We start from the raw sequence: 15,000 nt of genomic DNA on the forward strand, positions 1-15,000 counted from the left end.
GGCAATGGATCTACATGGGGAAATGGAAATTATGTTGTTTCTATGAAGGTATTTACTTAATTTCGTATGCCTCAAATAGCCACTGTAAGGCCGATAGTGACAAAACAATGCCACACTGTAGACAACACCACTGATTGTGACAAAGACGACAGATAGGTGACAACATGATGATTAAAAACAAGACAAACAACAACAGCAGCAACTAGTGTCAGTGCTCAAACACAAACAAACACTGCAGGACAAACACTGATGACCTGTAGGCTGAGAGTCTGTTGTGGCTACAACAGAGTGGGTAGACTCAGTGGTAGACATAGCCTCAGTTGCACCTGGGGTTTAAATGAGGAAAACACATTAGTGTATACTAGATATGTGGTAACAGTAATTCGAGAGGGCCACAGTCATCAGGAGAGAGCTAGTCACGAGAGTGAGTCACACAAGCTACTCATCACTTAAAACATTACATCAGCAACAACTGCCCACAAAGAGAAGACCATTCAGGGTGCAGTGTTAATGGAGGCTTGTCATCATATGGGATGTGGCAAAGTACTATTATGGCAAGTCATTCACTATGCCAAATTTCTTTTTGTTTTTCACATGATCTACAGCAGAAAGGAGGAATGATCCACCAAACAGCACCTGCTTCTTAACCCATTTCTGCCTAAGGCACCTGCCAAAAACGCCTGCTAAACGCCTATGGCCTTTTTGGGAAAAGGTGCCCTCAGCCTATAAAAATCTAAATATCTCAGCCTCCAAAGAACATAAAAACATGAAATGAGTTGCATTTAAATGCGAATCCTCTTGCATAAGAATGTGTTCATTCAGCTCTGACATACCCACATTTTTAATTGAAAAATGCCTGAATGCGGTGTCTACTGTATGTCACTACAGGCACCTAGGTCAATGCAGAACATACACAGCAGACAGCATCAGTGGGAACATCTAAACTAATGTGGAGCAGATCCTTGCACTACTGACTATAAACTGTGGTCAAGTAGAAGAGGGGTTGGATTTAGAACCCACCAAAATTAACCAACATCTTGAATCCCTACAACAAAACAGAAAGACAGAACAGCATTTTGGGGGAGAAGATGCTCTGGTTGAATGTGATTTACACACATTTAAAGATGTGGGATCAGTAACGACACTGTCAAGACTATTCAAGAATTCATAATTATTTGGCATCAAGTGATGAAGGTCCAGAAATGTCTGAACCTATGAATTGTCAAGTAGTCCAGAAAGATCAAAATGCACCGTTGCTGCATCTTCCTCAAGCCTCCTCAATTACAAAACATCAAAATCCTCATGCAACGGTGTTGTCCAAGGTCCAGCTAACTTGTACAGCTGGACCTCAACAAACAGTTTGTCCAATCATCCATGCCAAACAAAGGGCAGCTTTGAGTACATCTTCAGTTGCAGGCTAACAGCCTTGTGCAGGCTGTGACCAACATCACGACATTCTGGTACACCCATTCAGCAGAGCTGCTCCAACCAGCAAGTATAAAGAACAACCCAGCCTTCACCACAGGTTATTAGAACACTGTTTCCCAACCAGGGGTACGTGTACCACAAGGGGTATACGAGCACACTGCAGAGGGTACGAGGGGAAATGTAATATTTACAAGTTTATGGAACATAGTCACATTGGAGAGGAAAAGATATTTATATAGCATACGTGAGGGGGTACTCATGGCACAACAAAAAGGCTTAGAGACCATGGACATGTCATAGCTCAGAATGAATAGACAACGTCTGACATCGTTCCAAGTGCTTTTTCATCCAGTGCATGTAGAGATTTTCTAACCATTAACTTGCCTTATTTTTAAATGTTCTATTACAAGGACGCATTGAAATATTACCTGGGCTCAGATCAACTTGTTCCACCACTGTGCAATTTTTAAATGGACAAAAATGTAAACACCATTGACTGCACTGCATGAGTCTGCACGTCCCACATTTATAGGCCTGGTAGTAGAAAAAAATCCTGAGCCTGAACCTTTAACACTTATTGAAATAAGAAAAACCTATCGACTAGGTTTTATTCTCACAAACTAACTCTGTCCATTAAATCCATGAACTGTAATCACACATACCCATGTCCTGCCTTGGCTCAAATCAACCAAACTTAAGCACTAAAACATATTAATCCAACATTTCCAATAGACCCCTTGCACCTCCCTTGACAACCGTCGTCAGGACGAACTCAGAGGACAATCACGCTCCGAACTCTGAATACAGCCCGTTGGAATAGCCAGAATACTAGATCAAGCACGTTTGCATACGGGACAATTTCCCCCTAAGAATTCAAATAATCTGATTATAGGGAAAACATACAGTCCACTACAGTATTGGTCTCCACATAGACACTCACCAGTACCAACTCCGCATGTTGACTCACACTCCTCTCGGGACAGGAAGTTGTTTACATTGCCCCGACACCCACCAAAGGCAAAGCCCTCACAGCTGTGACTGGTGGTATTATAGTAGAAGCGGGGGAACTCCCCCCTGCAGGGTCCAACCTCCACCGGGATGCTGCATTCCTCTAAGAAGCAGAGACAGACACCTGACCTGGACCCCGTTTCTCGAAAACATAGTTGCAAACCGGTTAGCAGCTTACAAGGTTTCCAATGGGACATTGCATTGCAACCAAGTAAGTTGCTAACTTAGTTAGCAACGACACAGTCAAGAAACGCACCTCTGATCCCAAATCCAAACACAAATGCCCCCCAATGATCTCTTTCCGTCTACTACTGAAAATGATTGCTTTAAGCCTCACTGGCATTTGTTCACCATCATCACAGGGCCCTTTACCCATTTGAGATAAAGTTTTGTATTATTACAATATAAACTAGAAATGCACTCAGAGAATGCAGACCTCCGCCAAGGAAGCTGTTTGATAGAAAATTTGACTGTTACACCCTAATTATCTTCAAGTCTCTAAGTTTTTTTCAGTTAGAAACTGAAATGTCAAAATTCACCCTATCCAACAATTAAAAAAAAAAAAAAATTCGAATCCGGATCACCAACAAAATGTTATTACTTTCCCATTTTGTCATTTCTAACAACCCCACAAAATTTCATCAAAATCTGTTAATAACTTTTTGAGTTTTCCTGCTGACAAACAAATAGGCAGACAAACGCGACCGTAAACATAACCTCCTTGGTGGAGGTAATAATCATTTGTAAGCCTTAAGAGGCCTCTGTCTATGATATGCAAGTGATTTTCTCCTCCCATCCTTGTTAGGGCCAAATTGCACTGTACTTTGAGGCGTAATGAACAAATTAGCACAAAGATGATTGCTGAAGGGAGCACTTCTTGTTCTCTTGTTCAATTTTAGATTATAATTCACCTAACAACCACTCAGGCTGTGGATACTCAGCCATCCCTGCGGTCATAGAATGCTAATAATTACGTTAATGTTTTCAAATGAACACAACCTTAAAAGGCAAAAATAGTTTGATTAGCTCTGTCCTTCATTGCAATGCATGATTACTGTAGGTAGCATAAGGTACCGCTCACACAGGAGGGGTGGTACAGAAAACGTAGCACTTGGCACCTTGCAGTTCTCCACCAAATCTCTTTTCAGATGTACAGTAATTGTTGTTCATAAATGGGGCTAGAGGAACAAGGGTGAGCAAGAACACTTCATGAGTATAAAAGCATTTACACAGGGCCTTTGTGGACTCTAGAGCTGTTATCATAAATGGGAGGGTGGACCTGCTGCTATTTCCTGAGGTCCTTCCAAAGGTCCTGTAATTTCTAACTGCGTCCCCGTTTGAAGCATCGACAATTACCCGTGCCAAAACAAGAGTTCAGCTTCAAACAGCGTGGGCCCTCTGCAAGAAGCGAAGACACTGCAAAATGTATACGAGTTTTCTGCTTGGCTTCCAAGTGCAAGACAAGAGGAACACTATGGGTATCTAATTAGCTTTTCTGCCTAGCCCCCACTAATGAGCCACCCTTGTTTGCAGATGATTTGTAGCTTATCCCCCTACGACTACTCACCCGGTAGATGGAGCGCAGTGGTGGCTATGACTGCTGGAGCCATCTCAGTGGAGTCCTCATTCTCAGATGGATCTACAGTACATCACAAAGAGATTAGTTTCCATCTCCACATTATACAAAGAAAGTAAGACACGGCTAGTTCTAGTGCTGTTATTGACACTGCTAACCTGGATGATGGACCCCTGTGGTCACTACGACTGGGGGGATCGTGTCATGTGTAGATACCTCTTCAATAGGAGCTGGATTTACATTGGGGGGAATCATTAGGGAAACATATTACTTTGGCTACATGTTAAAATGTGTGAAAACCTCATTCTACAGATGCATATTTCATTAAACAGTACATTTAGACGACAGTTTAAGTGTCCCCTACTTTTAGCTTCAACTAACCTTGTGTATGAGACACACTGGTCTCTACGACTGAGTGAGCCACTTCAGTGGTAGCTATTCCCTCAGTAGAAGCTGGATTGGCGAACAGATTAACAGCACATTACATATTCATTCAACTTGAACCCACTATTACCACAAAAACAGAAACGATCCCCGCCCAAGAGCACTGACCAGGTGGATGAGGCAGAGAGGTGGCTATGGCTGGAGCTACTTCAGTTGGCTCTCCCTCATTTGGAGCTACACTCACATGAGGCATGGACAGATTAATTTATTTTACAAACATATTTTACACAATATACATATATATTCGTTTACATTTACATAGTTTATTTAATAATTTATCATTATTTATACTGCTTCAATCATTAACGAATACTATTTATATCCTACTATTACTACTACTAATATTATTCAAAGTAATACAATTAGGTATAATATATTACATTGTTATATAATGCATGATTTAGCCTGGTCTTAGCCATCCGTAAGCTTCCACCCAATTCAAATTTTCCTATATTATGTGATGTTATATGATATTGGAGGCTACATCAGTTGCATGCCAACCTAGCCAATCAGTAAACGGATGGGGGAGGGCGTTAAATGATGGTGCATTATAAACGGCAAATTACATATATCAAAGCCAAACGTTAGCCACTGGTAAAAACAAGATCCAATCATTTCACGCTTCAACAGAGTTCACCCCTCCCACCTAAAATTTGTGCTCCACTAAGGAGCTCCTGAGCCAGACTCAGATAGTAAGACCAGGCTATACAAAATTATTTTATATTTATTTTATACATTATCAATAGCTTTTTAATGTATTTACAACTCATTTAATAATTTACCATTAGCAAGAATGCTTTTACCATTAAAAATAGTAGTATTCCATTAATATTAGCAATAATAATAATAATAATAATAATAATAATAATAATAATACCTGAAGGATGATGCAACGAGTTAGTGGTGTCTGAGGACACTGAATCAGTGGTAAGCATTCTCCCAGTTGGAGCTGGATTTCCAAGGGGTAAAAATGACAGTAGTCTGCATATTCATATCACATCCTTGTGAACAATGGTTAGGCGCAGCATAACAAAGGATGGATTAAGGAACCATAATGTGATGGAGGACAGGGGGACGAGAAGAATTACTCCAGTCGAGGCTGACTGCTGATGATGACAATTATGGTGACAATGACGATCACGATCACGATGATGATGATGATGATGATGATGATGATGATGATGATGATGATGATGAGAATAGCCGTGTTTGATGATGTTTGAAGAAATGTCTAGGTGGTGACAAAATGCTTTGGTGGTGAAACAGAAGCGGAGATCAAACTAGAATGCTTACTTAATTCTATTATTACATATTACAGATTATTAGAGATCTTTCAGTAATTGATTACTTTTTAAAATTATTTAGACACCCGTGTTTGCTCTTCATCCTTCAATAGCTTATGGACAACTCTCTCTACTCGAAGAGTGAGACAGATTGAGTATTACAGACTATGAGAGAAATTATATTTAAATGCTTACCTCTTGGCTTGTAACTCACTTAATTTAACAGAGAAGTAGAAGTAGGCCTTTCCTAGCAAGCAATTATAATTTGTGCCTTCTTTTCAAGCGTCCTGTCATCTGCAACAAATAATGTATCTGTTTTCCATTTCCCCCCAAACAGGCAGATGACACCGCTGCACCCGAAGATGATGATGATGGTGATGGATGATGATGAGGATGTTGGATGATGGATGATGATGATGATGATGAATTATACTTGCCAGAAGAAGGAGGCTCACTGTCCTCAGTATCTGAATGAGGTGCTTCAGTAATGTCTGTTGCCTCAGCTGGATCTGGATCTAAACCACAGAATCAAATTAGTTTGAATTCATATGTACACAACACAAAATAACAATCAAGATCCCTCACAATGGCCCCGTTGCTTAACCCATTGTGTCCTGGAGCGACAAATACGCTGCATTCAAATTCTTGAGATTTGAGCGGTTTTATTAAAAATGTGGGTATATTAGAGCTGAATGAACACATTGTAGTGCAAAATGAAGGTTCTACAGTAGCTTTTAAATGCAACTTATTTCATGTTGTTATGTGCTTCGGAGGTTGAGATATTTAGGTTTTAATAGGGAGAGGGCACCTTTTCCCAAATGGGGCTTAGACTACAATGGGTTATGGTATAATGGTATGCTAAAGGGACACACCTTCTAAAACCTGTGCGTGTGTCAGTATCGGGTACACAGCCGCTTCCTCTGGGTGGTGTGTGTAAGATGCATCTGAGAAAATAAACATATACCACCTCATACCATCAGGTTTGCCTGAAACTTAGAGATTGACATACCCTACCAATGCCATTGTTTTGGACTAATCAACCATAAACAAACTACATTTAAAGTTGTAGCATTGACCAAATGCCAAAGTGCTAAAACGTCACATGATAAATATACTTAGTTAAGATATTATGTGGAAGAATAAACAAATGAATCATCTAGACATACTGTATTAGTGACAAATTAATGTACACTCTAATTCACTCCAGAAGAAAATGGTATGTTATGACTAATGAATTAGTATATGACAAATTAATGAAACAAAACAAATTATGTGAGATAGAAACAGAAAATTAACATGGAACTGTTAGATGTAGTTATTTATTGGCTGCTACTGTAGCTATAGCTTCAGAAAGTACTATACTATAATACAGATTTTTTTGGGACCACATGCAGGCAATCTCACTTACTGCAGAAGTGACTCAATAAACTACACGTCCGTAGCATTCTTATCCTACAGATATTGTAACCAGAGGACAACACTACATATGCATAAGGAAATCATAACAATCTAGTGACATACCTTTACTTTTCTGATGGTTCCACCACTCTTGCGTCTTTTCTGACATTATGGTCCAGCGTGTTTCTTCATTTTCAATAGTCAAATTCATATATTGGCTACCTAATGCAACACCACACCAGAACTCACCAATTGATCCTGGGACTGCCAGTGCATGACTATGTGAATATGTAGAAGGATGGTAGGATTGTCACATGCATAGAAATACTATAAGTACTGTATAATGTGCAGTGAAACGTTAAGTACATGAGATGCAGGTAGCCGTTATTCCCTGTATTGTTAATCAACACTGGCACACAGTGAAGAAGCAGCGTACACTATGCACAAAGCTCGAGCTTGAAAAGCAGGGGCTGTGGACAACAGACTGGAGGAGAGTATGGGGAGAAAGAGAAAATTGCGTCCAAAAAGACCAGCGACAGACAGACATTATTGGTGAATGTGGTAAAGTAAAAGACTGGAGGTTAGTGTGAAAAGGCAACCTGAAGTTCCATTGAGTCTGTCGAGACTAGGGATGTTAACCGGTAGCCGTTTAACCGGTAGCCGACTGGATCAACGTTAAGCGGTTAACATTTTCTGCCACCAGTTAACCTTAACAATTCCCTCCCTCTAATCTTTAATGAAATATTGTATTGATGAAACACTAATGAAACACTGTATCACATGTTCCCGCTATAAGCAACGTGTTCTTCTCAACATATAGGTGCCTCCAATCCAACATTGAAGGGCCCATGCGGTGTCCACGAGACATCAAGGCAAACCTGTCCACTCACCTTCGTGGCGGACGGTCAGCAGGTAGTTGGTGATCTCCACTCCGTCCTCGGTGGTCAGCAGACACTGGTACAGGCCCTGGTCGGACTCGGCCACGTTGTTCAGGTCAAAGGTCACGCCCAGGATGGGGTCGGCGCAGTTCATCTGGATCCCCTCGTGCAGGTCCTCTGCCACCAAGGCCCCGGCCTGCATGGTACACCTGCCCACGGTCTCGTTCTCATCCTTCTTGATGAGGGCGTGCATTACGCTGTAGTTGTGGTGGGGGCAGACGATGGTCAGATTTTCCCCCTCGCTGAAGTCCAACTCCACGTAGGGGGAATGGCCTGTTATCATGTCGAAAAGAGTGAGAACAAGATAATGTGCATTAGTTTCAAGAGCATGGCCCCAGAATGAATCAGAAAACACACAAGTCATGTGAAGTACTCCAGGAGTAGTTATTGTCACAAACAATGAACACACATGTCCATTGACTCTCACTTGTGTGCTAGATGTTAATTGTTTTATTTTAACCGATGTACAGAAGCAATGTTCTGCGGAATATGACATAAAAAAAATCAAACTTTACACTGACAAACATTCAACAACAAAGCATATTCTTAGCCTATGTATTATCAGTTAAACTTCACAGCTCAACCATTTCCAAAAACTTGATAATATCATATATCTTCACCTTAATGCAATGATTTGAAGGAACTACATACCTATTACAAAAATACAAAAATAAGTGTACCTATGAGTAGATAAACTAAGGACGATAAAGGTTCAAAAATGTTAGGGAATGCCTACTATAGGTCAAACATACAGTACACGTACAGCAACATCACATCTTTTTTCTTTTTTTGCAGGTACACACTTTGGTTTCATTTCAGTAGTCACCAAGCTAGGGTTTGAGTGTGTGTGGTTTTACACTGCATGGCTGGTTTTTACCCATTTTCTGGGTCATGACAGTCACAGGGATTTCCTTCATTGACCTCACATAGCATCACATTACCCTAGATTGGTTTACAAAATGACTCCACTGGCAAATCACTGGTTGTTTCAAGACATCAGATGTTTGCCTTCTTTTACCATTACGCATACCCCTTCCCATTTAATGAGACACATTTTGTAACGCAGTTATTTTTTTGCTTCTACTAAGTGGCTCAATCATTGTTATTGAAAAATAAGAATTATTTCAACCACAACCTGTGAGAGTGACTTAAGATTGTCAAAGCTGTGACACGCCTACAGGCCAAAACATTTTTTTTCTTCTATTGACATCCACAGGCAAATCCTTAACAAATGGCAGTTACCAAGTGATTCCCCAACCCAGTAACCAACATTTGAAGGCATCAGACTGCTTTCTGCGTTCTGCTTATCATTTCATCAACCACAGGAGGTGGTGGTACTCACTCTCTTTGATCACTCTGACATCCCTAGTCCACGTTCCCAAAGGGAAGGTCTGCATTGAGCAGCGGTACAGCCCGGCGTCTTGCTCTGTGACATTGCCAAAAGAGATGCTTCCGTCCATAGTGGATTTCCTCAGGAACATCAGCCTCTCGTCGTAGCCGTCTCCGAACGTCGTCCCGTAGCTGGGATGGAAGATGGCCAAGGCTGTCTTGTCTGGCACTTTGGTCCAGGACACCATGCTAAGGTTCCCATTCCAGGGACACATGCAGTCCAAAACCATCCCATCTGCAAGGGTCACGGTCTCACCTCGGTCCTGAAGTGATGCTGTTTTTACAGAGTTAACCACAGGTGAAAAAAGAAACGGATTTTTTAAAAAAGTTTTATATAACTAAACTCATTAAAAACACCAGCGTGTATAAAAGTGAGGTTAAAAAATGTAGAAGTTATTAGAGGAGAAAATATATGAATGTGTAGCTTTAATATTTATGAAGGCTATTAAGGTTAATAAATCTCTACTACGAGTATGGTTAGCAGTACTGTCAAAAAGGTTGAATCCATAAATCTAGAAGACAAACAAAGTCTCATCACATTTTAAAGTAAAACTACTTTAAACAGAAGATACCATTTAGTCTTCATTTGGTCCTTCTGACATAAACATCAAAAAAGATTAAGTTCACCTAAAAGATAATACATCCAAATATGTAGGTTTCAATGTAATAAATAAATCAGTCTGGCGCTTTGACCTCATTTAGTTTTGACTTGTTTTACTCCTTTGTAATACAGCATTTATCATTAGGGCATAGGGCGTGATTCGCTTCGATAATGAGCTGTGCAAAACTCTCTGACAAAACGTAATTGATGAACACAAAAAAGCCTTACAGGCTTTCTGTATTCTTTTTTTTTTAAACAACAATGAGAATGGATTAGAATACAGTACCTTTAAGAAAAATGAGAAAAGTCAACAGTGCCAGCGAGTACCAGTTATCCTTTTGTACAGCCTCCATCTCAGTCCTCTGAGCAGGAATGAATACAGCATTGAGAAGAGGACTGACAAGCCTCCAACCAACCAAGGGCTTCCTGTTTGCAGGCACTTGCAGGGGGAAATAACCTCTACTGTGGGGGGAGTGCTTAGGTCTTCGCTCACCTCAAACACCACTCAGTGCACTCAGTTTGCACAGTGAAAAAAATAAATAAAAGGTGAGATGTGATACTTTCGATTTACTGGAATTTACTGTGATTGTTATTTTCTCTGAAGTTCAAAATGTGAAGACAACAATAGAGTTCATCCAAAAAAGTGCAAGGAAAGTGTAAAGTATGACAAGATTCATTTTGTTTTGCTTTGTTTGGTTTTTTTTTTTTTCTTGGACAAAAGAATCATAAAGTTATTAAAGGCAATGATTGAGTGACTGGGCCTATATATGATTCACTTGATCTCCATTGCTTATTTGAAAGAATTCAGGCGCTTTTGTTGGATATGTTCAATGTGTGAAAAAAGTTTTCAAAGAAGAATCAGCATAATAGACCCTCCGACAGCCTGTCTGAAATAGTTTTATCAGTTAAATGAATACTAGTTTGTACATTTAATTAAACATGCAAGACAGCTCAAAAAGTATCTCAATTAATTACGTTTTTTATTGAAAATGACAAAATTAATGAATACAAAAATACTTTAGCCAGACCACTGTTTTTATGACAAATTTCTGTCAAAGAACAAATAAATCACTCAGTGAAAAAAAACTATGGACATATTCAAGGAAATAAGTTATTCATAAATAATTGCTTTTACATGTATCCATGATACATGACACATGACAGACTTTAAGAACTCAATATATGTTTGAGATTCTCCAGGCACTTGAGGAGGTATGAGTTTAGGGGCTCACTCCCTCTCTTCTCCGCATCTTTGAAAGAAAAAAAGCAGAAAGTAAATAAGTAAAAAACAAAGACAATATCAGCATAATGATACAAGGTAAATGCATAAAACTGTAAAACTGAAATGGTTCAATTCTGACATACAGGTTAAATAAATACACAGTAAATGTCGAAAAAAGCTTTCAAGAGTGATGTGGTATTAATTCAAAATATAACACACTACCAGTGGGCATATGAAACTTGTGAAAGTAAGGCCTACTTGGAAATATATGATCAAACCGAATAGATGCATACCTTTTTTCGCTGTTGAGTATGCCTCATCAACCTTAAGCCTGAAGGAGGGGTACTTCAAAGCCACCTTTGCCTTTGTTGAAAGATTACACATTCTGTGTAAGTTTCCGCAAGACATACAGCCTTCAACATTAACAGCAAGTCAAGATAACGTCTAAGTCTGCACTTTCCTCAACTGCCAAGTTACTCTCTACACAGATGAAATATTTTCCCCTCTTTCAAGTCATTACAGATGCAGTCCATGATTTGGGCAAAAGGTTGTTGTTTGACTTCAACATCTAAGTTCATGCCCTTCATTCCTCTCCCTTCTCTTCCATTTCTGTATGCAGACTGGCTACAATTTCTCATGGTCTTATAGATTCAGGCCTGTATAAAAAAAAATACCATGGGCACACATTTAATGGAGAGCTAGAGGACCGTGAGACACATTTCGTACAATTCTTCTGATTATTATGCTTCTTAGACTGTTTATTGGGGTCATCTGGTGGGGCCTTTCAAATGGAGCATCACAAGGTTATGTGATCATTTAAAGGTTGCGTGTCTGTGATTGTGTTCAGTTCAAGGCTGTTTCTATACGGCCTCTGTGCAAGACCATCAACCTAGTCCAGGGCCATTGTTCTAGTTGGTTACGTATGCCACTCTAGATAAGTGTGTTTTATAAGTGCGACTAATAGAGGAACATGCAGTAATGGGCTACAGTGGACTGTATCTCCTGCAGCCTAGCAACATGGTCATGGCCAACAGGAGAACACAGACATCCAGAAAGACAGATACATAAAGAGGCAGACAGACAGACAGACAGATACTTAAAAAGATAGGCAGACAGACAGGCACATACAATAAGAGATAGACTGAGACAAAGGCAGACAGACAGACACATAAAGAGACACAGACAGACAGACAGACAGACAGACACATAAAGAGACACAGACAGACAGAAAGACAGACACATAAAGAGACACAGACAGACAGACAGACAGACAGAGAGACAGACAGACAGACAGATGTACCTTCTGGTAGCTGTGCATGAGAGCCCAGAGAGCTGAGGCCCCGATGGCTCTCATGTCCAGGAAGTCGCTGTCCAGACACGACACAAACAGACCAACCGCTTTCTCTGCAACAGAAAGGGAGGGGGCTCATGTACAGACTATAATGAACTTTGGCTGTACCTTTTCATTTACTGAACATGGAAACTGCTTCACTCTTTCAAAAAACAGGATGCATGCTGTCATATAGTAAAAGCTATATGCATGTCCTGTGTCTTAGATGTAGTCATCAATCATCTAACATTGTGTGACAAGGCTGAGGGTCTGGTTCTCTGTGGGTTTAGCACCTTTGAAGCATCCTGTTGAGCTGGTTATTCTTCTCATGCATCATACACCCACGTTTGCAAACCTCTACGTCCGAACCGGACATTGCCCACACGTGTCAAAAAGATTGCAGGATAGATGGCGGTTTGTGGACATTCAAATGTCAAAGTGCTAGCAATTTCAAAGCGTTGTGTTAAGCGGAAGAGGAACCCAAGAGGTAAATGTGGGTCTCTGATGATAAGACAAGTATGTCAGTTGTACGTTCATGGGCTTGTATGATCAGACATCACAATTTGTCCTTTTAAATGCTGGTCAAAGCTTGCCTTATCTAAAAGCCATAGCATTGAAATGTGCCTCCGCCCCATCAGCTGTATCGTGCGCTGAAGCCATGATCCAAAGCCCCCCCTGAATGTGTATTGTTGACCTGCCTTCCCGCCTCCATGTTAGCTTATTCCAAAGCAGACATACAGTATGTCTCTCTCAAGGCGTCCTGCCATTATGACTGAAGTATTTTCCTGCCACATTTGGCATTCCGTTTGCTTGCTGTATGGGCAACAACCTTTTACCTATAAGAAAGAGTCTTGAGGACATTTCAAATGCCCCGGCATAAATAAAACTTGAAAAATGAATTAAATTAAGCTGGCTGACTTGTGGGGGTTGGCTTGTTTATGACGGCTCAGTCAAAGCCATCACAGGCACATAAAGCTGTCAGGGTGTTGGTGCTCATGGGCAGCCAGTCTGCAGGTGCAATAGGGAGACAGTCAGAGCTATGGAAGTACAGTAAGAGTTAGGCTAATCCCATTGAACTAAGTGTTTCATTTTCATTCAACAATGGCGGATCATGGAGCCTTTCACAGACACACAGATCGCCATTCACTTACATCCGAAATAGTATCAGGATGTCGAACAGAGAAAGCGCGGTAAATGTCGTAATTACTTCATCTTTGCTTGTTATGTAGTGTTTCAGTGTTCTTTGTAGAAAGCTGCTGCCTATAATTATTTGAACCTACTGCAGGGGTCAGGAACCTTTTTGCTGGAGAGAGCCATGAACGCCAATTAAAAAAAAAAAAAAACATACCATTTTAAAAACACTGAATACAATTGTGTATTTCAGTTGAGCCCAACAATTTTAGACTGTACTGTACAGTTATTAGTTTTATTGATAACAGGTAAGTATAGGGTTGCCAACTGTCGACTTCATTATGGCAAGGGTCTGTAGTTTGTAGTTCTTAGATGTAATTTCCTGCAGTTTAATGCATTTTAACCTCCCATGTCCTGTTTCAGCTCAATATGGAACACATACTTTTATTTATAAATATGGGACGAATCTGTATTTCAAAGGACGGTTGGCAACCCTAACTAAGTAAGAGTCAGATACAATTCCCAAAAGAGCTATATGTGGCTCTAGAGCTATAGGTTCCTGACCCCTGACCTACTGTATGTGAATCATGTCACCAACAGACTTCCTGTACCCCGGTTGTCACAACTCTGCGTAGCGTAGTTGTTAGCCATTTGGCTAGTTGCCAATGGGAAATTGCATTGCAAACAACAAAGTAGCTAACACCGTTTGCTACCACTATGGTGTTGAGAAACGCACGCCTGGATTCCATGGCTCTGGAGTTGGCGACCTATGCACGCCTCCCTCATTGGACACTACAGCAGCTGACTCAGACAGAGCACGGCCCCAGAGAGAGGCCAGCCCAGCCTGGCCCAGACCAGCCAAAGGCTGAGCAGCAGAGACAAAGGCAATACTGTTAGGCCAGGAGGACAGATGGGCAGGGAGACAGAACAGGGGATGGGGTGAAGGAGAGTAGCAGAGGGAGAGAGGAGGGAGGGAGGTGGGAGAGAGAAGGGGGAGGTAGAGATGGAGAGAGACATGGCAGTGGGAGAGAGAGAGAGAGAGAGAGAGAGAGAGAGAGAGAGAGAGATATAGAGAGAGACAGAGAGAGAGAGAGAGAGAGAGAGAGAGAGAGAGAGAGAGAGAGGGAGAGAGAGATGAAGGGGCAGTGTGTAAAAAAGCATGTGATGTGGCCAGTAAGGATGGTGTTCAGACTATGTGAGAAAACAACTAGACAGACTGACAGACAGACTGACCAACACAGTGCAGTACATA

General features: G+C 40.9%; 2 protein-coding genes across 6 annotated transcripts in view; both read right to left on the minus strand.

The window, feature by feature from the left end:
• cd226 (CD226 molecule) overlaps window positions 1–10,464 on the minus strand; it is a 17,683-nt gene extending 7,219 nt beyond the window's left edge. The window contains exons 1-5 of one of the 5 annotated variants that reach the window (XM_063206694.1): window positions 5,334–5,981; window positions 4,565–4,630; window positions 4,394–4,465; window positions 4,171–4,242; window positions 4,004–4,075 (exon numbers count right to left, since the gene is read on the minus strand). In XM_063206694.1, the coding sequence (XP_063062764.1) occupies window positions 4,004–4,075; window positions 4,171–4,242; window positions 4,394–4,465; window positions 4,565–4,630; window positions 5,334–5,391 (340 nt within the window). In that variant the 5' untranslated portion in view covers window positions 5,392–5,981. Of the gene's footprint in view, window positions 1–2,368; window positions 2,778–4,003; window positions 4,076–4,170; window positions 4,243–4,393; window positions 4,466–4,564; window positions 4,631–5,333; window positions 6,255–6,611; window positions 6,684–8,027; window positions 8,349–9,417; window positions 9,739–10,351 lie in introns of those variants that run through there. The other 4 variants (XM_063206691.1, XM_063206693.1, XM_063206692.1 and 1 more) reach the window with 4 other exon arrangements.
• A 564-nt stretch (window positions 10,465–11,028) lies between these two features.
• Window positions 11,029–15,000, minus strand: part of rttn (rotatin) — a 98,835-nt gene continuing 94,863 nt past the window's right edge. The window contains exons 47-49 of the mRNA XM_063206697.1: window positions 12,588–12,691; window positions 11,581–11,650; window positions 11,029–11,315 (exon numbers count right to left, since the gene is read on the minus strand). Coding sequence (XP_063062767.1) covers window positions 11,233–11,315; window positions 11,581–11,650; window positions 12,588–12,691 — 257 coding nt within the window. The 3' untranslated portion in view covers window positions 11,029–11,232. The remainder of the gene's footprint in view (window positions 11,316–11,580; window positions 11,651–12,587; window positions 12,692–15,000) is intronic.

Source organism: Engraulis encrasicolus, chromosome 9 (genome assembly GCF_034702125.1).
Source record: "Engraulis encrasicolus isolate BLACKSEA-1 chromosome 9, IST_EnEncr_1.0, whole genome shotgun sequence".
NCBI lineage: Eukaryota > Metazoa > Chordata > Actinopteri > Clupeiformes > Engraulidae > Engraulis > Engraulis encrasicolus.